This window comes from Molothrus ater, chromosome 19, assembly GCF_012460135.2.
Source record: "Molothrus ater isolate BHLD 08-10-18 breed brown headed cowbird chromosome 19, BPBGC_Mater_1.1, whole genome shotgun sequence".
NCBI lineage: Eukaryota > Metazoa > Chordata > Aves > Passeriformes > Icteridae > Molothrus > Molothrus ater.
In genome coordinates, this window is record NC_050496.2 from 13046960 (window position 1) to 13072433 (window position 25474).

Below are 25474 nucleotides of genomic sequence, written 5' to 3' on the forward strand. Positions count from 1 at the left end.
TGATCTGATTTGCACAGCTGCTGTTCCCTGCTGCTGGACCTGTTGAAGAAAGTACTCGTCTACTTCTGGAAGAGTAAACAACCTTGACAACAGCAGAGGCACCGCGAATGAGAAGCAACAGCTTTGGAATGGATTGTTTCAGCAGCTTTCTCAATGCTTCTGAAATAGAGCTCATTTTTGTGCCAGTTAAAATGCTTATGCTCTTAAAAGCATTTTGCTAGTGACAGTCAGTGAGATCAGCAGTCCTGTATTTGTCTGAGAATGTATGGCAAATTAAGATATCGAGTAAAAAGCTACTTACCTCTAGATATACACTGTTAGTTCCTTGACTGATCTCCGTATTTGCTTCATCATGTCAGCAATATTTCAGCTGGCAGCCTTCCTCACTACTCCCAGATGAATACTTCAGAGCATTAAGAAAGGATAGCTTTTGCTCTTCTGACTTTTCATTTACTACTCTTTCAACGGTTTAAAACCTTTCACAATAAAACTATGAACCCAATGAAAAAGTATATCCAGATTTTAGTATTTAAAACTCTTAAACAGCAAAGATCTTCTGAGTCTTGTTGAAAAACATGCCTTAAGATCCATTGATGACATGTCAGACAAACAAAATACACTTTTTTTGGCCGTGAGAGCAGAGAAACATCTGCTGTTTGGGGTCATCTAAGAAAAAAGACCTGTGCATGACCTCAAATTGCCCTGGTTTATCCTTTCCTTAAGGATTAAGGGAAATACTAGAAGCTGTGTCCTGCCTTTGTGCCTGTAAGGCTTGCAGGTCCCAACCAAGCTGAGGACTGTAACTGAACAACTTTTTTTTTTTCTTGTAGGGCTCAAGACTAAGTATTTTCTTCTTAGTGTATAATGTACCAAATGAATTCTTGTTCCACATCCCACCCCAAACATCCTGGAATGGTCACGGTAAAGACACTGTAGACTAGGGCTTAATAATTTAAGATGATCTGCAACATTTTTCCCTTTTTCCACTTTTTCACATTCTTCTTTGTCCATCAGGCATACATATATATCTCAGACCTATGCCTTGAGTTTTTTGAATCAAGAATTGCCCAAAATGTGATTAACAAAAAACATTTTTAGGCATATTTTTGTAGATTCTGTATGTACAGTTCTCCTCTCATTTTCTACTATCCCTCTGCCTGCAGCATGTAATGGTTTTGACAGAAGAACCAAACCATACTAAGTCTTAATAATATTAAGCAAGGAAAAGACCCACCAACATCTAAGAAGTTGTAAAGTGTTAATACTGTGCAAATATCTGCTGAAAAAGTCGGTCTGATTTGGCTGTGAAACACATTCTTACTGAAGACCAGGCCTCTGAGTACTCTTCTCGCACAAAAGTATTGAACAATACACATAGTCGATACCAATTCAGGTTCAGACACTTAAATCTATACATATGCATGTAAAAATCAATAACTGTCACTTGAATGAATCAGAGGGAAACTTACTGTTTTTAATAACAAAATACTGCATTCTTTCACAGTAAAACCTTTTTATTATTAACCTAACTCATCCAGTGAATTTTAGAAGCTGCTTAGGATTAAATTCATGATGGATTACACTTGCTCACAATCTCAAAGCTTAAATTTTGATTTCTGATCAGATGGCCCAGCACTATTAAAAAAACAGTAGCATTGTTTGTTTTAATTTGGTATTTTGTACACAAAGTGCAGCTCTTGTAAAGCAAAAGTCAAAGAACAAAATAAACACCTTTTTATTTAATTATTTTAAAAGAGAAACTAAATATTCTTGAAATCAACATGTATGCTGCTCTAGCCAATGCTATACTCAAGGGTCTGGGACATGAGGAAACAAAGACAAGTAGTTATGCTTATGACATTGTTTCCTACTGGAAACGATGACTTGATCAACATGCCTTTCTCCAAGGAGTAGTTTGAATATTTTCATGAAGTTAACATGGAATATATGGACTCAAATGCTTTCTCTTAATATCTCTCTTAAAGCAGAGGATTTATTTTTGCAGAGGATATTCTTTTTTTTTCTTTAAGTACTTGTACCACAAAAAACTCAAGGACTCTGTAACCACTCAAGATTATGTAGAACAGCAGCACAGGTGGTATTTTCCATATAAGAGCATATACACAATTTTAAGCGAAAATCATGAGAAGAAATTGAAATATCCTTCCAACTTTTAAAGGTCTGATAATAAGAAAACATGGGGGGGTTCCTGAAGGTGCATCTACCCTCAGGTTATAATAGACTTTTGAGAATCACATAGCAAAATCTGGAATTTTAATATACAGGGCACCACTGTGAGTACAGCTCACTATTTTTCTTGCCTTTATCTTAGCTCCCATAACTGATCCAATCTCAATTCCCCTACTGTACTCTCTTATCAATACCCTGCATTACTTGATACGCAAAAGCATTTGTACAAAATTAAAAACTTCTGGAAAAAAAGAAGTATCCAAACAAAAACATTTACCTTTAAACTGGCAAAAAGGCATGCTTTCTGTGAGCAAAGTAATTAATGCTTTCTCTTTCTTCCTGTATACCCCAGGATCATAACTACCAAACTCTTTCACTGAACGTTTTGCTACCAAGACAGTATCTTCAAATGTTTGCAACTGACAATATTCTTTGTAGGTACAGAAATCCCTTGAAAAAAAGAAAAAAGAAGAGAGAAATGAGAAAAGAGAAGAAAAAAAAAAAAAGAAGAAAAGAGAAAAAAGAGTTGCATCAGGTAAATGGTAAGGATTCATTCATTCATTCAAGTCAGTAAGTTACACCAAGAAGAACAGAAGTTATTATGAATGTATTTACACAACTGTTAAAGTACACAAATACAGTGGTAGTACAAATGAAGTGCTTTGAGATACTGGTTTATACATAGGTTTATATTGACAGTGTAACTATTTTCTGCATGATGGAATTTAACTATTATGAGGACAAAAACTGCCCACAAGTGAGTACAATTCTAGAAATCTGCAGTCAACTTTTAAGTATAGTACAGCAATCTAATGGTCCAGATACATAGGATATAAAAAGGCTGCTTTTTTCAGTCCCTCAAACATTACACTATTAACCACAGATATTTACAAGGAAAGCACAGTGAAGTGTAAAACTGCTCAAATGGTAGTGCACATGCCTAAAATACCAAAGTTTATAGTAACTGAGGAAATAATTCTCTTATGCAAACTTACCAATCAATCAAATTCTTGACCTTTTCCACTATACTCTCCCCAAACACACATTTCCCCAGTGTGACCCAGAGTACACACAAGCAAATAGCTAATGTTATGAAAGCATCCAAAGAAGAATGATAATTCGTGGTACGGGGACTTTTGAGAGGGGCAAAAAAGAATTTGTAAACACCCAAAAAATAAAAACTACTCTTCATAAAAATCTGAAGACCAATATACCTTTAAAAATTGTCTCCACTTCTCAAAATACCTAACTGTTCAAACAAAATCTCTGTACATACCTTCCAGCACAGAACTTCCCCTAATTTCAGTCATAAAGCGTTCTGGTACTGTTCCAAGTACCATAGGGACAGAACACGTACTTTTACGAGACCATTTACAGTAACAGACAGTATGAAGAATTTCCCATATTTCATAACCAACAGGAGCCAACAATACCTGCAACAACCTGAGCACATTGAGTCATTCATGCCTAGATAATTACTCTGGGCATTCTCAGGTTAAATATACTTAAGAATTAAATATGATATGCACCTGAATTGCAAAAATTATCAGGATTTTATGGCAAGAATAGGTTACTATGTTTGTGGGGGTGTTATTTAGGTTTTTTTTTTGGTATAAGAATGCCTTTTTTGAGTCTTGGCATGTAACAGAAGGCCTAAATCAATGTATTTATTTTTAAACATGTGGATACTGAATGAAACATGCAAATTCACTGAAGATTCAGCAGCAATGTCTATTTTGCACTTGTAATAGTCTCCAAGCTAACCAGCCTCAGTGAAGAGGAAACAAAATTTTCTGAGTAAAAACAATGTTTGAAAGTATCCATTCACCCAAACTAAGCAGAGATACAGAACAAGCTTTCTAATTCTAAATCCCTCAAATGTCAGTCTTTTACTTGTTCTTAACATTCTTTACAAAAAAAGAAATTCATCATTACAATCTCTACTATACTTAAGACTCTCCTGCAGGGTATTTAGTTATCCTCCTCTATGAAACACAATGAGTATTAAAAAATTCATTTGTGCTACACAGAAAGTTAAATGTCCAGTGTGAATGAAGACAGCAAACAGTAAAATAAACTTCTAACAGTTTTAAAAACTTCATGAAAAAACTGACTCAGAATGGGACAATACGTGAAAGTAAACAATTTAAATAACAGCAGATGGTTTTGATTCATTTACACGTTCCCTGGCAGACTAATCTTTTAAACAAGAAATTTCAAGTCATTATCTTTAGTTCAGGTTTGTTTATACTCTACATTTTTAAATCAGACAAAAGCAAGAGTTTTTTACAGAGAAGTAAGCCAATAATTTTAGCAAAATGATACAAAAAACTTTCTTAAACCAAGTAAAAGATTTATAGTTACAGTAGAATAATAAAAAGGGAGTAAAGTCTGCCGCCTGTGGAGGGAAAACTGAAATGGCCATCCAGTAACAGGCGGTGAACTCTGTAAACCATCTTTCTTTTCCAGCCCTGTTACCACAGGGGTCTCTTAAGGTCATTGGGTTTCTGGCAAAAGCGTCCTGTAATGGCAGCTGCTGGAGTCTCTGCATGTTCCTCCAAGAGCTTTTTAGGTCACATGGAGAACTCCAATTTCCGCTCTAGTTTAGGGTATATTTGCTAGTAAAGCCATTGGCAACATGGGAGATCAGCCATGCATTATCTGCCCTCCATGGCAAAATAATTTTCACCGGTGCACAGCAGACTGGAGAACACTGGTAGTAACCCGAGCAGGAATCTACCAAAGCCAAAAAACAAGACAACATCAGCACATATCCTTCCAGTTAACATACAAGTGTCTCGCAATGTACTTCTAAACTATCAATTGCCAAAATTTAAGTGTGTGAATTTAAAATTCAATGAGCAATATAATGTTTCACATCCACCTGTAGCTACACAAAGTTCCCTATAATTTTTCTCTTTTATTAGAAGTTAACATGGAAAAGTCACCTTTCCAGTCAGAGGGGATGTTTTGAAGAAAATTAGAGCATAAACATGTGCAGAAGAAAGAACCAACCAGATCAAAACACTATGAATGCACAGTAATAGACTCAATGGATAATTAATTAAAAAAATATTAAGAAGGTAAAAAAGAAATTCATTATTTTCAATAGCTTTTCTCTGTCCATGGGACACTGTGTTAAAAGATACTTCTTGTATTTCCATAGCTTGACCTACTGAAGTAAGTGTAGCATTATCTCTTACCACTTTCACCATGAAAGTGAAAAACAACCATACGTCTCCGCAATTTAAGAAGCGAGAAACATCTAAGTAGCTGGATCTGTATTCAGTATGTGTTTCAGTTGTGAACAACTACAAATACTAAGGCATAAAGTATAGGCCAATCAATGCAGCCACAAACCAGACCAGAATGTGCATGTTTCCTTCAAACAGGCTTTTCAATGCAAAGCTTTAGGTTTATTTTTTTGCATTTTTTGTAATATCTGTTTTTTTACTAAGATCTGATAACTGGTCTTTAAAGTGTTAAGCAGTTGGATCTTTTTAATGCTATACACTGTTCACGAAGCAGGTTGTGCAGAGTCAGCCAAGCACACAAAGCAGAAGGAGAAAACAGAAGAGAAATAGCAGGATTCTTCACCAACTAGAGATACAGGATTAATGCAAGCTTAGGCTTTATAGAGAAAGTGAGACAGCAGACAAGAGTTATACAACAATTTATTAAGGAACAGAAAAATCTCACAGCTTTTTTTTAATATGTAGCAAATCAAAGAAGCTCTTGAAATACTTAAGAAAAGTATCCCTCAACCACTAAGGTTCAGATTCCAACGGAAAGCTGTTATTTCTCATATGAAACCTGTTATTGCCAAAAGCAGAACAGACTAAAAAGCCAAAAGCTGCACACAGAAAGGCAGAGACTTCTACTGCACTGAACAGTGGAAAAGACTTTGTAATATCTAAATTCAAGTCTGCCTACCTCTGAGATGCTCATGGTCAACTACTCCTGTTAGTATGTGAATGTTTCTTTTAAATACAGATCCGAACAGATCTGAGTATTTTTAAAATGAGAGTTCATAAGGCATGGAGAAGAATATAAAACAGTGAAAAATGGACATGGCTGTAGTAGAACATTCCATTAATGAAAAGACAAGACAGAGCCTCATTTGAGCAATACTGTCAATTGAGTCTTCATACAGGTATTTTGCTTTTATGATTCTGAAGCAGATCTGGTTTTTAATGGATGACATACTGCTGCATCAATATCCTTGGAAAGACATGTAATTCTCATACAGCTAAAATTTTGACTTGGTTATTTTACTTTATTGTTGATACTTTGTTGAACAATTTTAGGGACCTTTAAAGTCACTATTATTGTCAACTCTGCTTAAGAGTCCAAGTAGAACAGCAGTAATAACTCAGCTTTTGGAAAGACGTTTGCTTTTAAGTTAGAGAAAAATCAGTGCTTCATCAAGCATCTGACCAGAAGGCACAGATACAATATGAGATCACATGAGTAGAAGAAGCAAAGTCCGATGTTTCCAAAGAGTTTTTTCCCCATCCCATACAAAGTTTTGGTGTCTAATGAGAAGCACTCACCCAGTGCTGCCTTCCAACGAAAGGAGACGAGCAGCTACTTGCCATGGTGTTCGAAAGGAATGCTATTCTGAGGTAGGGGAAAAGACAGCAATTTTTAACAGTTCCACTGCCCCAATATATAAAGATGTCTTAATAAAAATCCCAACCTGAACTTGCAGTAGCAACTCTATCTTTTGAGAAGCTCTGATTTCAGACTTCTGTAAGACATTTCCATCATATTAAGAGGCACGTAAAAGAAACAAATCATTAATCCTCAAAGGAAGCTGACAGGGTCAGAAGAACAACGCAGAATATGATGCCTATTAAGATGGATAGGTGGAGAAAGATTCGTGGATGCAGAAATGGAAAATGAAGAAGCACTGGAAGTATGGCACAACACTTAAGTTATTCAATGCCAGAGTTGGCTATAGTCTTCTAAAACCTTCTTCCATCAAAGAGAAATAATCAAATATTTCTTTGTGCAGCACTTCAATCTTTCCTTTCAACTACAGAGAATATCTCTATTACCAATTGGAATTTGCCACAGCTTTGACTGTTGGGTGCTGAACATGTTACATTCAAGAAAAAAATATTAAACAACTTACTGTGTAACCATGAGCAGTCAGACTGAACCTTTCGTTAAAGGAAATGAAGACTACTCACCCATAACTAGACTCTTGAGATGATCATGCTTTCAGGATGCAGTCTGTACATGTGGACCAGCAGAACTGATTCAAAGCAGTTTTTACTAGAATACTCATTACCTCATTTACTACCTCCTTTATTACACCTCTTCATGTTTCAAAACTTTGTGTAAAGGAGACTTAGGGAACAATTCACTCACAGAGTTCAGGAGCAGATGGATCTTTTAACAGTTGGTATGATTTTCTGTCTAACACACTGCACACAGAGCTGTAATTTAGGTTTGCTTTAAACTTGAACACACCACTTAGAAATGAATCGAGTATCGATGCAAAGGCAGAGAGGAGAGATGATCTACTTATTTTAGAAGTTGTTTCAGTAGGTAACTACTTTCACTTAGACCTCTATTTTGCCTTTCTTGTGAGTGGTTTTAATTTTACGCAATAGGTTCTTCACATATTTTCTCCTTAAACATTAATTCCTGTTAAAATCATTTTGTCTCAAACACCACACCAACTCACCCAAGACATTTTCTTAGCTTTTAGTACAAACAAAGAAGTAGATTTGAAACTCTTACACTGTACAATCTGTTCTCCCAATCCATCTCACTAATGACACAAAATAACATCTCCACTTCCGTTCACTACCGTATCATACATAGGAGGAAATTGTGCCTTTTCATTACGGAAACCACGCTAACTTCTCCAACATTACATCTGCCTCCTCAGTCATTACTTACCACAGATACAGCTCCCCCATACAGGAAAACAGCCTCCACTTCTTCATCCTAACCAGAATTTGCAGTACTCCAGGAATACACGTTTGAATAGACTGCGCTCGACCGCTCAGCTCCCACTGATGTTTATCACTGTGAACTCACAACTTGCAGGTTTTTTGCTGTTGCATTCACTTCATATAATCCAGAAAAGTACTGAATAACATGTGCCATATAATTTACATAATTTCATTAGAAACACTTAAGTTTCATGAACCACTTTGTAAGACACAGCAGTTGTTACTCCAATAAATGCTTGTTACTTAGTATTAGAAACTGCATGTCTTTTTTAAGGAGAATGACTTAGGTGCTATGCAGACACTATCTCGGATGCCGGGAACGACATCTATTTTGCTATGCTTACCAATTACCATTTTTCCACGAGCATTAAATTTCTCTGAGAATGCCTAGTTTTCCTAAGAGAACTCCAGTTCCTATTATTTGCATTCACAGCCTTAGTTTTTCAGTTTCAGTCTGATTTGATCAGAATTCAGTTTGGAAAAAAGAAAGATAAACACGTGGAGTAGTCATCTTTAAGAACTCTACTTGAGGCTAGTAGCTTTCCTTGTCTGAGTAACATCTGTACATTTCATTGTCCAGAATTTAACAAGCAGCAGCCTTTCCTTTAGATCAATAGAGGTGGAGATTACAGATGCGCTATTGCCTTACCAAACCAAGGCACAAAGTAAATGATGTCTCAAATACTTTAGGTTTTCCTAAGAACAAGGTATATAGATAATGGAAAACCCATGGCTATAACTGTTGACCTGGCTAACATCTAAGGATAAATTCTGATTACAGAAGAGCTACTATTATGAAAACTGTAAAGAGCATAAGCTATCAACACCTACAACTTGCACCATCCTGCCTGCAAGAGAGTGACAACTGGGAAAATGAAAAGCAAATTTTCTCTAACAAGCTCAAGCAGTAGTGTTATAAGCTAAAGTCTAAGTAAAGTGTTTCAGCCACGCCACCCAAGTTGCAGAAGATGAAGGCAGGGATTGGGAAAATGAAAACCATGCACTGTGGAAGATGACTGCGTTTGGGACTGTTTAAAGAACCTGAAAGTGCACGAGTCTGTGGGACCTGATAACACACGTCCATCCATGGGTTCTGAAGGATTGGGCTGAGTAAATGGCTACACCACTATCCATCATATTTGAAATGTCATGGCAGTCCAGTGTAGTTCCCTCTGACTGGAAAGGGGAAATCATAACCCCCAGTTTTATAAAGGGAAATATGACACAGGGAACTACAGGCCAGTCTCACCTCAGTGCCTGGCAAAGTCACACAACAGATCTTCCTGGAAACTACGTTAAAGCACACTGGAGAGACGCAGATTTGACACACGGACCACTTGGTAGATAAGGAATTGGCTGGATGGTTGCACTCAAAGAATTGTGGTCAGTGAGTTCGATGTCCAAGTGGAAACAGTGATGAGTGGCATTTGTCCCTCAATATTGGGACCGGTGCTGTTCAAAATCTTTGTCAGCAACATGGACAGCGGAAACAAGTGTACCCCCAGCAAATCTGCTGACAACAACAAGCTGTGTGGTGCAGTCAACCTGCTGTACAGAAAAGGATGCCATCCAAAGAGACCTTAACAAGCTTGAGAAGTGGGTCTCTGGGAGCTGCGTGCAGTTCAACAAGGTCAACTGCAAGGTCCAGCATGTGGGTCAGGTCAGCCTCAAGCGTAAGTACAGGCTGGGTGAAGAATGGATGGATCGAAATTAGCTCTGGGGAGAAAGACTTGGGCGTCTTCATGGATTAGAAGCTCAACATGACTCAGCCATGTGCACCTGCAGCCCAGAAAGCCAACCGTGTCCTGGGCTGCATCAAAAGAAAAGTGACCAGCAACTTGAAAGAGGGGATTTTTGCCCTCTATTCTGCTCTTGTGAGACCCACGCGGAGTACTGTGTCCAGTTCTGGGGCTCCCAACACAAGAACAATGCTGACAATGTTAGAATGAGTCCAGAGGAGAGCCACTAAGTTGACGACAGTGCTGGAGCACCTCTCCTATGAAGACAGGCTGAGAGAGTTGGGGGCTGTTTAGTCTGGAGAAGAGAAGACTTTGGGGAGAACTGAGAGTAGCCTTGCAGTACCCAAAGGGGGCTTACAAGAAGGCTGAAGAGGGGCTACTCTCATGGCATGTAAAAGTGCACATAGTGACAGGACAAGGGTGAACGGCCTTAACCTGAAGGAGGGTAGATTTATTTATTAGGAAGAAATTCTTTACTGTAAGGGCAGTGAGGCATTAGACCAGGTTGCCTAGATAGCTTGTGGACTCCCCATCTCAGGAAATGTTCAAGGCCCGGCTGAATGGGATTTGGAGTAACCTGGCCTACTGGAAGGTTCTCTGCCCGTGGCAGGGGGATTGGAATGAGGTGATGTTTAAGGTCCCTTCTAATCCAACTCATTTCCCTTGCAAATTTCTTTCCCTCCAATTGCAACAGGCCCATGGGAATCTGTTCAAATTATACTACAGTTACACACTGTTATTTGGTCACCATGAGTAGATACCAGCACTGTCTTAAGAACTAAATTAATACAGCAGTCAATGAATTATTAGTTCTAACAAACTCAAGAGAAGATCCTGACTAGGCTGCTTTTGAGACTGTAAAGAAGTCAACCAAGCGGTCCTGTACTCGGAGCAGAGTGTTAAAAAGAGCATGTACGGAATGTGCCATTAAGCCAGACGGTACTATTGGCCCATATCACAAATTACACATCTGGATGTTTAAAGACAACTCAGAAAACTGCCCAAAGACCACTCAGAAAACTGCCCACTGCCCTCACAATGTTCACATTCTACAGGCCAGGCAGAACCAAAATGGATCTACAAGCCCAACTGTATTATTCGTATCTTGAAATGTTTACAATAGCGTCACCTGCACAATGAGCGACACGTCACAAACGTAGCAAAAACATTAAAGATGTAGTTGCACCTAAAACAATCAAGGGGCATTGCTGCATTTCTGTCTGTTACTGCTATAACTCATTTATCTGACTGTTAACAGAGACAAAGCATCTGAGATTTGCTCAGAATGCCAAAGACCTGGCATATACATTTTGCCACGAAACCATCTTTATATTAAAGTAAATGTTCAGGGAGAAGTCTGCATCACAGACTCACATAATATCCAAGGTCAAAAAGGACCCCTGGAAATCACGTAGCCCAATCCCACTGCCCAGAGTACAGGCAACTAGAGCAAGCCACTCAGGACAATGTCCAGTTGGGCTCCAAGTAATTTGGAAAAGGGAGACTCCACCTCTTTGGGCAACCTGTTACATTCCTTGCCCACCTTCACAGTAAAAAAAGTTTCTCCGTACGTCTAAACAGAATTTCCTGTATTTCAATTTGTGCCCACTCTCCAGTGTCCATTCACTGGATATTACTGCAAACAGTCTGGCTGCACCTTCTTTACATTCTTCTAACAGGTATTTATGAAATTTATAAGATCCATAACTATGCACAATTCTCCCCTTTGTTTTCAAACTACTTAAAAATACTTAAACATGAGAATTTCTGGTGGCAAGAATAGCAGTTCAGTGAACAGTATAAGATGGTGAAACTTGTACCAAAGCCAGTACAGAAAACCTCACCTACACCCTATTCTTGCCCAGTCATTTCTGTTCCTGTTCATCCCTTGTGCAAGCACAAGTATCTGTGCAGCTACATGGTGAAACAACTCATTCAGCTTAAACTCCCCGCCACCCCAAATGCCACTTTGCTTTTATCACAATGGAATTGTTTCTCCAACCCACTTCACTCTCAGTCTTCATTAGATTGGGATGTCCAGTCTGAATATCCATATCCACCTGGCCCCCATCTAAAAAACTCTTCTTTCAAGCAGTAAGATTTCATACGTAAGAACATGTACTATCCAAAAGTAATTAACTCTGCCAATTAAATGATGAAGCTAAAAGGAACCAAGTTAATTTTTTGTCAATGTGCTCTGTCAACAAGGAACAAGTCCCTGGCAAAAATTATGCACTTGGAGCTCCCTCACAGTAGTGAGGCATGATGGAAAAACCCCTAGGTCACTGCAATAGTCCCCCTAACATACTGCTTTCCCAGAAATGCTGCAGAATGTCTACAGATTGGCTGATCTCCATTTTATAACTAAGACTGAAAGTAAATTGTACAAAGCCAAGCCACACACTGTTTAGGACAAGACTGTCAATATGCTGAGGAAGGAATGTTTTAGCTACAGCACAGAGTTAGAAACATATTTCACACTGTTAGCCCTAAAAAGAAACAGAATTTCTTTGCTAAGTCACTGTGAGCAGCAAGGATGATTTCAGTGCTGACTATGAATCATTATTATTTATCCTCCTGCCATTCTCTTCAAATGAGCCTTCTGCAACATATCCAGCATCCATGTATGTGGCCTCTTATGGGCTCTGAATTAAGAGCACTGCACTACAACTTTCTTCACTACTGCACCTTCTATTCTTCACCAAATGCTTCTTGCCTTTTCTGCACCAATATTGTCTGCTCTGCTGATTTGGAAACAAGATTCACTACTGTCTCTTACTCCGCTTCTTCACTGATAACAGGTATAAGAAACTCAATGAGTCAAGAAGCTAAATCCCATAATAGTAGGTTAAAATGCTGCACCTCTAGAATTTTGCATCCTCTCATTGCTGTCAAGGTAAAAATAAAAATTTCTTTACACCCACATCATTCAGGCTAAATGTCAGGCATTTACATGAATGAACATCACCTGCAAAAACAGTATGAAATTACATAAATTACCTGGTAAGTTATTTTGGCAAATTAACTTTATCAAATCGCCCTCATTTTTTCCAATACACAGATTTATTTTTTTTTTACCTGCGAAGTTGACATGCGAGAGGTATCTTGTCGGCCTGTTAAATCAGATGAGGAGATATTGACTGGGGCACCACGATGCAATCTCATACTCACTTTCCTTTCTCGTTCCATACCGGATACTGGCCGAGGAGAGGTGTTGGCTGTGAGAAAAACAGTATTAGATTCTCATAATGAGAAATGCCATGTTAACACAGTCACTGGAAAAATTACACTCTTGCTGTTTGCACATAAAAATTCCACATAACCAAATGAGGAATCAAGGCTGTTGTTTGACATTTCATAGAAATACAAGTATCAATTGCCAGGCAATGAGCGTATGTAAATACTTCCAATCTACTAAAAATCAAGGGAGAAAAAACCAAACCAAAAGGCCTAACTCTGCCCAGACACAAACTGCCAATTAGAGTAGTCTACAAGAAGCACTTACCCAGCTACTTGCTGACTCACCAGCATGTGAAGTTGGGGTAAGGGGAGTAGGAGGAGCTACATCTTGCGTTCCTCTTATCCTGCCAGAAGCAGTGGAGGGTAATCCACGAACAGCTGGATTTCGTGTATGTCTTAATCTTTCCTCTCGTTCCCGCCTTTCACGTTCAGCATCTTCAGCTGCTCTGCTCGCACCCTACGGATCAAGAGTAGTGAACAACTTTGGGGATTATTGAGCTTACAACTATTTGTTTATAAAAGTACTGAAAAAGAAGAACTGGACAATGTGTGAACCGAAGTTTGAGAAGGCACCAGCTGCTTTGGTAAAATTTCTTGAGAACTGCCGTAAGTTTTGTTCATACAGCTGCTCGGATAGTCTTCAAAATGTTAATGTACACATGTACTGTTATGGCAGCTGGACACCTCCTCAAATGTAGCAAATGACCTATGTTAAAGATCAAGGTGGGAGAAAGTAGTAATTCCACAACCTAGCCTGGTGAGTGCCCTAAAGGATCTAAGAAGCCTTCCACATTAAAAGCCTTGTAACTGTAATTTAGCTGTCATCCAAGCCTTATAGCATGGACCCCATATCTCCGGCCTTTCTCCTCACTTCCTGATCTTTCTGTCTATACCGTAGAGTTGCTAAGAGGAAATATGGAAGACAACCTTACAGTATCAGTTAAGGTACTCAAAACTAACAATGCAGTAACAGAACCCAACCAGAACAATGAAAAATTCAAAGTTTTAGAAAGCTATGTGAGCTACTCACAAATTTCAGCATGTTCCAGTCAAATACATAGTCATAGGAGAATCCTTGCCGATGAAAAAGGTTTCTGAATAATTGCCTTAAATAGGAATAGTCCGGCTTGTCATCAAAACGCAAAGAACGGCAGAAATTCAAGTATGTGGCAAATTCAGCTGTAATTAAAGGAAACCTGTTTTTTATCTACAGCTTCACATTGGCTTTTTGTAATTCTGAGTCAAAAATACCCAAACCACCCCAAACCTGAAAAGCAGGGAATCTTCTTAACATAAGAAAAAGAATAATGATCTAATACTAGAAATCCACTAAAGGAAACACTATCATGTCAATCCTGAAAAAGAAATTATTTTTCTATCACAGAGCAGGCAGAGATCTCATTTTTTCGACAGCACAGAGGACCCAATAACACAGTTCTTTAACCAACAGCTGGTGGGGGAGAAAAGGTTTAAAACTTTGCTTGGAACATACTGAACACAATTTATTGTGGGACATGGAACAGCATTTCTTTGTTAAGACACATAGAGATTCATGTCTGCTGTGTCACAAAACACACAAAAACTTTATCTCCCAGGTAAGTCACGCCACATTTTTAATTTACAATAGTCTGAACACTTGTTTTTAAATGGCAAGCAAAATATTACAAAGGAAAAAAAAAAAGAATACTGTAGTGAATTCAGTGCACCAGAGAAAATCAGCAGTATCAAAATACTAGCTTTTGACTTTAGGTCTTCCCAAATGAAATAACAGAGTAATTTATATTAAGAAAGAAATTCTAACTAACGGCACAAGAGAATCTGATTAGCCTTCCCTGCCTGCAAACCCCAGAGAAAAACATGTAATTCATGAATGTAAAGGAACATGTATGAAACAACATTTGAAACGCATAAAAAATGATGCATTTTCACACAACCCAAACAAAAACTATAGTTCTTGTCACTGTAACAAGAAGGTGAAGAGACAGAACTCTTTGTGAAATGAAAATAGTCTCTGATCACAGCTAGTGTTACTACATTTGAAAACAAATTGAAGTATCATTTTACAATACTCAAAAATGGCTTATTATTGTTTAGGTGTAAATAACAAACTGAGAAACAGAACTGCTCTGAGGCATGATGCTAGGATACAGCAGTGATTCATACGCTTCTCACAAATTCTAATCCATCAGCAGGCAAAACCAGATGAACCTGGGACGATAATTCCCAAGCAAAACAACTGCAGTAGAGCGGAGATGCATCTGACTACACAATCCAAGAAACAGTACCCACACAGATAGAGAAAAAGGCAGTTCGTTAAAATGCTATTTGTCTGCTGCCAATTATCCAGCCAACAGGCGCACAAAAAATACAGCGCAAATTAGGGTATCATGCTACCCTTCCTCTTGAGGGCACTTGAACAGTTGAGACAAGGAACCCCTAGAAATGCTCTATGAACACAAAAGATCTGTCTTCAGCATAGTATTTTTACCATACATGTGGTAAAATCATGGGGAGATAAGGAAGGGGAAGAGGAGAAGGAGAGAAACAGATGGTGAAAAAGAGCAGTAGAATTTAACATAAGGAAAGGAGATGTACCACTAAAACACGAACACATAGTCCTAGTGTCACAGAAGAGTAACTTACAAGGATATCCTTTACACAAAACCTCAATGGGTGTAGACATTTTCTTTTCACTGATACGTTCATATTTCTGTCTCTTTGTTGCTGCTTTCAGTCCCTGCCAGGGGAGGGAGCCCAGGTTAAAATACATCAGTACATAGCCCAAGGACTCCAAGTCATCTCTGCGAGATTGCTCTACAACAGCATAAAAAAGTGAACTCATTAGGTTTCATTTTCTACTGGCAAAACAAAAGTCTGTGCAACAAGATTGTTATAAAAACCCTTACAAAAACAAGAGACAGCTGAGTGTTACTATGCCCATGACAAACTCATTCTGTAAAAGAAAAGCCTTTTATCCTTGCAGTTATTAAAAAAGTGCTAATTCCCAAGCATTACAAACTCAGACCGAACAGACTAATATAGACTGAATCCCACTTAATAAAGATATACAAGGCCATGCATGCTGTACTCTTAGTATCAAAAACAGGGACTGTCTCCTATGCCTCCACAAAGCAACATCCACTTGCACTAAAATTACATTCATCGACACTCTTGAAGTTTCTATTTATTGCTTTCCCCAGCTCACCAATTCCAAGATGAGTGTTGATGGATGCATAACGGGCAGTTCCCGTTAAGTTTTTATTTTCACGATATGGAATATGTTGATGAGTTCGAGCATCTCGATACTTCTTTGCTAGACCAAAGTCTATTATGTAGACAAGATTGCCTTTCTTCCCCAGGCCCATTAAGAAGTTATCAGGCTTCACATCTCGGTGGATGAAGTTCTTAGAGTGAATATATTCAATTCGACTAATCTAAATATAGAACCACAAAAAAAAAAAATCATTGTTGAGAGACTAAGCACACATCTTTTTCTGACAAAAACACTAGAAATGGCGTCTCAATAATGAAAGAGGCAACTCCCCTTTCTATTGTAAAATATAAGGGAATTAAAGAGAACATAATCTAGAAGACAACAGACAAACCTTCTTTCCAGCTGTTTGCCTGTGTGTATTTTACAAAACCAGGACAATCTGCTTCCAAAAACTTTCTTGGGGAAATTTCTTAGTCTTTGAGCAGCGCAACACCCGGTTTCCAAACAGTGCAGTTCCAGTTTTTAAAGAAGAATTGGTAATCACTTTTCATGGGATAGTTTGGATTTACAAAAACAGAGCTACTTTTGATTTTTTTCTCTATTAATACAGCCAATTCCGCTCTAAATTTTAGAAATAAAATGTATATGATAAAAAAAATTCAATATCCCAACATATTTCACTATAAAGGTAACAAAGTCATTTCCTACCATTTGGTCAGCAAGTAATAGGACTGTCTTGAGACTAAATTTCCTTGAACAAAAATTGAAGAGATCTTCAAGACTCGGTCCCAACAACTCCATCACCATAACATTGTAGTCCCCTTCAGCTCCACACCACTTAATTGTGGGAATACCCACTAGGAAAAAATAAATCATTTATTCAGTATAACAATTTGATTTATATAATTCATGCACACAAATCTTCAAGGCTCTTAATATTAATTCTGAGTGTCATTACCATGAATGTTTCCATTTACAGCAAAGTTTAATATTTTATGTTCAGACATTCCAAATTAAATGTGGGACAACTTCCAGCATAATCAACACAAAATTATAGCAACAGAGGTCTAAAAATAGCCTTTTTTCTTTTCCCCAGAAACCTTCTAGTCTTCATACTTATCTTGTAACTTTAAAGTATTGAGCATCTTCGTTGGATTTGAACCCTAAGCATTTTACCAAGAGTAATAGTCATGTAGTCTCTAAGATGCAATAAGGCAGAAATCAGGAGTCTGAAAATAAAACCCTGACAAACCACTAGATACTATAGTCTAGGAAAGCCTTAGAAATTAACTTAGTTTTAAAGCCTACAAAAGCACCATGAAATATCTGTCTCCTTCATCAAAATTTGCAATGAATTTCTGCCCTTCCTTCATATTCTTGTCTTTCCTTCAGTTTCATGGTATTTGCTGTTTGGTGAATCTCCACCAAAGTAGCATTGTTCATGAGATGCATTATTCATTCAGTTTTACAGCATGACAATTAGCCCAAATTTATGGAGGAAATCAGGAACCTTATTTCACAAAAAAAATGTAGAAATGCTCAAATATTTTGAAATAAACCTGCATGTAGGTAGTCTTATTCAGATTTTCAAATGCCTTACTCAGAGTTAAGTCTATGCATTTTGGTGTGAAATGCCGTAATTCGCTGAATTTACAGGAAGCATGATATTCTATGAAGGCTATTTCGGTTACACACAGGTGGCTACCGAATGAGGCGGGAATTAAAAAGTAACTAAATGCAAATACACATTATTATCAATTTCTAGAGGTCTTATTACCCTACTTGGCATGTACTTGAGATACAGCATGGAATGCACTCTTTATGCAAAGCACATCCTCATTTAGGAAGAATTCAAGAGACTATGAAACAAACACAAAACTAAACTACACAGAGTTTATGTCCCAGAACTGCACAGGAATGTTACGTTTCCAGAATTCCAAAATATATGTGTAAGTTACTGTAGCAAAGCAACACACAGTAGCTATGAAGTTGCTGCACTCCAATTCTCCACTACTAGTGCCATTTTGTCTTTGAGCTCTCCCAGCAAGGAAATATTTTTAACACAGAAAAAATACTACTAACATGTACAACAAAAATTAACCTCATTTTTAAAAGTTTAGAATTGTGCTACAATAATAAGCAAGTCAGCTGAAATGGTCCAAAGTAGTGGTTACCATCTTTCACTGATCCATGACAATCAGAAATAAATCACTGTTCTGGGATGAAACTTTGTTTCACATTGCACAAGGTCCTCCCACTTTAATATTTTGGGAACCATGAGAAACTCTGGAGGATCTTACTGGTTATCATGCAGCGTGATAGCCATGGATTTAGAACTGCTCCTCTACAACCCTTGCAGAACTAAAATGCTGCTCTTTATCTACCCTGCTGCCTTTCCCACCTTCTCCTTATTTCTCAAAAGAGATCCGAAACATTAACTGTCAGGTGGCAGACAGATCAAAGGTGTAAAAGCAGTAAAATCTTTGAAGAAGGAAAATAGTTTGCTTGCCTCCACCCTGCATCATTTTGTAGATTTTACTCTCGATGTGGAGCTGAGGATGTTTGGTTTTCACACATTCCAACTTTATTGCAACCTCCTCTCCGGCAGCAATATCAGTTCCTAAAACCAGAAGAATTAAAACATTGGTGAAAATATTTTTAAGATGCATTTCCTTTGCCAAGACTGAAACAAAATGAGCATCAACAAACTACTCCTCAATGGTAAACATCCAAAGATGAAGATGAAGTACTTTCAGCCAAGATTACCTAAAAATTCTTCTTAAACTTTACAGACGCTCTCCAACAGACTAGGATTACAAGAGAAAACTATTGTATAATGAGAATCCAAAATTGCTGCTATCCCATTGGAAAAAAAAAAAAAAAAAAACAACAAAAAAACACCCAAACAAAAAAACCCCAGAAAAAGAACAAAACTAAACCAGGTGCATCCTCTCAGGGATGTCTTTCCACTTCCAGTTAGTGGCAAAAATGGTCAGAATTAATCTTTATGAACGTGGCACATTGACCCACCAATGGAAGAAGTACTAAGAATTCAAATCACCTCCTCTTATGTCTTGGAAATAGAGGCTACAATTTCCTTAGATCTCAACTTAGTCCGCTTAAGTACCCTGACACCTCATTTTACTTGGCTGGAAGGCAGCTTATCTAGACTAAAGAATGTGCAGTCTGCAAAAGCTTTCTTTAAATCTCATTAAATTCTTGTTTTAAGAATCAAAAAAGGCTTACCTGTTCACTTTCAAAGTATGGAGGGAGAAACTGACATTCTTAAATAGAAACAGTCAAGAAAATACACACTCTCACAGCCAAGCAACTTACAAACTATAAGAAAAAAAGGAAAGAGCAAAAGGAAATGTGTGACACTTCACGGACATTATCTCCAAGTCTCTCTACTTTAGGAATTTGGCCCTTTTCTGCTTTACCTCATGGTTCAGGATTATGTGAAGTACATCACCTATAGTTCCATCTGATCCCCACTTTCAAAAGCCTAACTAGAGGTTCCCCTCTACTCTGACATGTCTTCAACACCCTCGTAGCTGCATTTAAGACAAAACCTGGGGACTGGAAACAGGCAAAAATAGTCAAATCTTAATCTTCAAAGCATAAAATGGAGCTGGGAATGTACACTGAAATAATCTAAAAATTCACTGAGGCCTATCAGAAAGCATGTCTACTTAAAAATAAATCTTGACTTCTGAAATAACTTTAGAAATTATTTTAAGACACTTGTGTCTACTGTACAGTCTGAACAACAGAGCACTAAATGGATTTTTTAAAAAACTGACCACAAGGCTTCACTTCTTGAGAGACAGTAATTCTCCCTGGAAAAATAAATGCCACCAGGATCTTCCATTAAGGTACTTCCAGGCTAGTTCCATGCCTGAGCCATGCTTCATGTAAATGGCATGACATTTGCAGTAAGCCCTGAGACTAAATCCATAACAATTACTTAGGAAAAAAAAAAAAAAAAGTAAAACCCAGAGGATTTATTGCATAGAATTCAGTATGGCATTAATATATACACTAGCATACAGGGAACTATTACTTTCTGTGCAACTTCACTGGTGTAAGCTGCATCCATAGAGATAAAAGTCACACATAAACGTTTATTTCACTTGATATTAATACTGTAATACAATCTGATTTATCTGAGCAGTAGTCAAGTTTAAATTTTTAAAATAATTTAAGACTTTTCAGATTTTAACTGCTGTCTTAATTGTCCCCCAAAATCCCAGTGGAAGCTAATAAGGATTTTTGCACTAGTTTTACCACAGTCTTCTATGGTCACATCTTCAATCTTCTATATATGCACTGCAGAGAGGAAGAATCACATTCTCTGACTCTAGACCATCACATGCCTTCAGTTAAAAATGCATATTTTTCATCAGGCATATGATCTGTCTTATGGATAACCAGTATTTCATTTGCTGTAAACAAGCAGCTTTAGGTAATGAATTATGTTGGAATACCAGCTGTGCACTGCAAGATGTACAGAAAAACAACCCCCACCTCTCATACTGCATGCACTGCAAGCGTACCACATAAGCTAGCAAGTGACATTATTTTTATCTTCCACAAATATGCAGTCAATGAAATTTAACCCTTGCAAGTTCCCCCTTCCCTGATTTGCTTTTCTAGGTTAACACAAATTTCAAAAGCAGAATACTTGTGTCTATCAGACAGGACATAATGCTCATATTTCTTTGGATTTAATCCACTTCATATGGCTTGAGAGTTTGCGGAATATGCAGAGTATTTCAAAAATACCTGCTTTCAAAATGTTTTGCACCCACTACCTGTGCTTGTCATAAACAGTAGCAGCAGGCTATGTTAGAGGGCTATAATAATGGACTGGCAAAGACAATTCCAGTCCTTTATATTTTACAATTGCACAGCGGTCACGATTAGTGATGGTCAGCAACAGATTAGCCAAACTACGAGGATTATCTGAAGGATTTAAAGTTTTTTTTTACTGCAACCTAATCACTTGTATGTGTGTAATTTTTTTAGGCCTCATAGGAGAAGGAAACATCTTTCTGACAACAATTTTTCCTAGTCCACTGCAGCGTTATTTAACCGCGGAATGTTTCCTTTCCAAAACGTTTTTCCGAATGCGATGATGGGTTGTGGGGTTTTTAGGGTTTATGTGATTTTGGGTTTTTTTCTTCCTTGCTTTGAGATGAGGCGATTTTTACCCTTATGCCCATTTTACAGACTCGAACGGTGCCCAAGGTCACTAGACAACAACGAGAAGAGGCAGCCGAGTAAACCAGAATTCCCGATTTCCGCACTATCCAAATTAGGACATGATGTCAACGAAATATTAAATTACTGCTGCTGTGTCCCTAGCCCAAGTACTCGCCCGACCTGGCTAGGCCCTCGATGGTCTCCACACAGCCAGAAAACGGCCAGCGAAATCCCCAGCGAGCCATCCTCCTTACCCAGGTAGATATCCCCGAAGGAGCCACTCCCGATCTTCCGGCCCAGCCGGTACCGGTTCCCAACCCTCAGCTCCATGGCGGCAGCTCAGCTCGTCAGCGACCCGGTTCCGTTGCTCTGCCCGGCCGGCTGGCTCTCGTTCTGATGCCTCACAGTCCTACGGTTTCGGATGCCATCGCGGCTTTGGTCTCGCCGCTCGACACTAGCGAGACAGTCAAGCCCGTCGCCGCAGCTCCCGAGCAAGATGGACACGGATTCCCGACCCGACCGGCGCCTCAGCCCCTCCGGCCCCCAGCCACCATACTGCGTGACCTCACTTCCCTAGCGACGGGGGCGGGGCGCGCTGCCGCAGCGACGGGCGCGCGGCGGGCGGGGCGCGCGCGGCGGGCGGGGCGCGGATGCCGTCCCAGCTCCCCCGCCCGCCGGTCTCTTGGTGATCGGCTCGGCAGGAGTGCCTGCCCCGTCTTATCACGCCGTCCCAGCCACGTGCCGGGCGGCAAACGAGGTCCGCAGTCTTCCCGGTGCGTGTGGCGTCGTCGTCCACGAGGCCGTCAGTCACCGCAGGGGAGATGAGCTCCGGCAGCGCTGCGTTCCGAGGAGTGCCCGTTTGACCGGGAAGGCGGAAGGAGGTGGGGGGGTGGGTGCAGGGACAAAGTCTGAGAAGTGACAAATTTTAGGGGAAAACCATGTCATTCTTGCCGGGGAGGAGTGTTGGAATCTCCTCTCTCTCTCTCCGGGTGAGGAAGAATTTCTCTAAGCATAATCCTAAGCAGACCACCGCCAAGCACTGCAGGGCCTGTATGTGTAACCATGTAGTGTCTGCACATGTGAAGCTGTGTATTTGTGAAGCCTCATACTGTAAAAGTTGTAAGACGTTAATGTCTTAGGTGGCTGACAGCTGAGCCACTAGAAATACAGAGTAAGAGAGGGAGAGAGAGACAAAGACACATCTGAACTGTCAAATTCCCCCAGCAGCTGTTAGTGGGAGCTGCGATGAATCCTGGACCCATTAGTCCACGTAGCCCCTCTACGTTGCGAAATATGCCTCCCAGACCCAAGCTGGTTCCGGTGCCAATTCGAGCTGCTTTGACAGTGCCAAGCACCTCCTAAAATCTGCCATCAGGAACCTAGCCTGCTGAGTTTTGCTTACCTGGAGAAAGAGCCGGCACTGGTGTTCAGCGGCCTGTGGCCCAGAGTGGCTTGCTGCACACTGGAAATTCTGCATTGCGCAGGATGCCTCCCAGACCCAAGCTGCCGCCACCACAACGTTAGGCTGCTTTGTAAGTCCCAAGCACATCTTGCAAACCCTCTCCAGCTGTCACTCCTTGTTAAGGGTTGGATTGGGGGAAAAATTTATCTTTTTTCATCACTGGAGTGATTTAAATTGAGGAGAACCCTTCTTTTCATAATACTTTTGGAGATTAAATTAAAGGGCAGAAGCAGTTAATTTGCCATTTTTTCAGTTTCAGTGGGGGTAATTGCCCTGTTTTCTCATTTTTAGGGGTTCACTTGAAGGAAGCTCTGTCTTTTTTAGCATTTTTAGGATTTAAATATTTATTTCTGGGCAATTCTTTCTGTGTCTTTGGGCCAGATATCTCAGAGGAGAGTGAGGTTGGCATGTACTTAGCCGTTACGCTGCCCAGGTGATTTTTTTTTTCTTATTTTTGTTTATAATGTAGATAGCCCTAATTAGAGGTCCCGAGGAGACTTAGACTATTCGTATCATTAGTATTTTTCTCCACTCTACTTAGTCACATGCAAAGTACTACATAGCAACCACCAAGGAAAAATTATGTAAGTTAACAGCAAATTACCCAATTTATCTAGCTATGCTACCTAGACTCAAAGTTTTATTTCTTACCTATTTTCTGTTCTTCTGCTCCAAGTAGTTGTAGCAAAAAAGAAAGCACTATTATTTTCCTGATGAGCTTTCTTCTATAACAAACCCTCTCCCCCCCTTGAATTTGAGTCAGAGGAGCCAAACGGCTGCAGCTGCTCTGAGGGCTTTTATACCCGGTGGGATTCGCCCCCTCCCTTTTCCCGGGCGTCATGGGAACGAGAGGCGGGCACCATCAGGGTTATATTAACCCCAGCCTTTGTTAAGGGGCTTCACTTTCTCTCTGGGATGTGCTGGGGTAGAAGCTCTCCTCTTGTTTTAGTGAAGTGGCTCTTGTAATTTATCTCAGCTTGTTTTCAGCAGGTGCTTTTGGGTATCTAAGGTTTTTGAGGCTTTAAAGATACTGTGCTGAAAACACCATTAAATACAGGGTGTGTTTAAGTTCATGATTTTGGGTTTTGTGCTTAGGGGTGGTAAAGCGCATTTGCAATTTCTGGTTTTGTTCTTGTTTAGTTTTTTGTTCCTTTTTAGGAGGAGTACAGCTTCCAGAGATTCCAGGTCATGTTGAGTACAATGCTTTTTTCAGCAGATTCATCGTGTCACAAGAGGGATCTGCCTAGTGTCAAAGATGATGTTTGAGATTGGGGCTTCAGGTGAGTTGAGGATTGTAACTAGGAGAGGGAGGCTGAGCAGGTATCTGGTTAGGAGTTATTGTAGAGGGGGTTTATTTGAGGGCCCCCCAAGGCTTTTCACAAGTGTAGCAGAGGTATTCACAGGTCTTACACCGCACAAGCTCATCTGCTGCACTTACAGCAAGGCTATGTAACTTTGCCTTTCTCTAACCCAGGTGCCACTCATAATAACAGCCACAGCTTTGGACTCCAGATGAAGCTGGAGCCTCAAGGACCCAGGCACACTCAGGAGAGGGCAAGTAGCTGATAACACTAAACTCATACGTTGTTTTTGGTGTTCTTTATTGTAGCTGAGTGAGAGGCTAACAGGCGATCACAGGGCCCTCTGAGGCAGGCTCATTTCAGGTGCAACGTGGACCCACATCACCGATCATCCAAAAGATAAGTCAGGGCCACGGCCTGGAGATGGGACAATGGGAGAGTAGCAGCTTGGGAGATCTCTGGACAGATTTAAAAAATAGTAGAGGGAAAAGCAATCTCCTCCAAGGGGCCTCTTAGGACAGCTGAAGGGAGAGGCTCTACTTTTGATGGCAGCTTTCAGGCGGGCAGCGCAGAACAGTTCCGGTCCACGTCGTGTTGTCCGGCGTACCGTGTTACCTAGTGAGTCTTTGGGGTCCCTTTTGCCTTTTCCCCTCGAGGCCCTCACCACAAGCCCAATGTGTCGTGTTTAACATCCCCCTGTTTGTCACGTTCTGTGTCACGGGTGTCCGCACATATTTGTGCCGGAGCTGCTCTGCCCTGCCCTGCCGCATAGCCTGCTGCAAGAGGACAAGTCCCAGGGACTCGCAGTTTGTGGGGTGTTGCCAGACTCTAGATGATATTCCTAGGTAGACAGAAGATGTTTGGAGCTGTGAAGTTATCCCGCAGCCCTTTGACTTTTGTCCTCGCTTTCTTTCAGATGCAGAAGGATAAAATCCAGGGCAAAATCCATCCACCCATCCCGGGTGAGGAGGTTCCCCTGAGCAGGTCAGTCACCGTTTGTCTCTGCAGGGAGAGTGTAAACTGTGACTCTGTTACAGCTCTGTTCTTTTTCTTTTTAGGAAGTAAAGCTGGACATCAGCAGTCAAGGTGAGGTGGGCAAGGTGAGCATTGAGTAGCGTACAGAAGCAGTTGTTATTGCTCCAGTCTCACTTTCT

At 39.8% G+C, this 25474-nt stretch overlaps 1 protein-coding gene across 5 annotated transcripts; it reads right to left on the reverse strand.

Annotated features, from left to right (window-relative positions):
- Window positions 1–1711: 1711 nt before the first annotated feature.
- CSNK1D (casein kinase 1 delta) lies at window positions 1712–22092 on the reverse strand. 5 transcript variants are annotated; one of them, XM_036394600.2, is made up of 10 exons: window positions 21812–22092; window positions 18862–18972; window positions 17061–17209; window positions 16344–16572; window positions 15782–15952; window positions 14169–14317; window positions 13424–13595; window positions 12977–13116; window positions 6744–6810; window positions 2727–4926 (listed from the first exon to the last, which is right to left on the reverse strand). In XM_036394600.2, exons 1-9 carry the CDS (start codon window positions 21885–21887, stop codon window positions 6778–6780), a joined length of 1230 nt encoding a protein of 409 aa, XP_036250493.1. In that variant the 5' UTR covers window positions 21888–22092; the 3' UTR covers window positions 2727–4926; window positions 6744–6777. The 5 variants fall into 5 exon arrangements, with proteins under 5 accessions (XP_036250492.1, XP_036250493.1, XP_036250496.1 ...); XM_036394603.2 differs by lacking the exon at window positions 6744–6810 and adding an exon at window positions 19599–19691; XM_036394599.2 differs by lacking the exons at window positions 2727–4926; window positions 6744–6810 and adding an exon at window positions 1712–2640.
- Between the last annotated feature and the right edge of the window lie 3382 nt (window positions 22093–25474).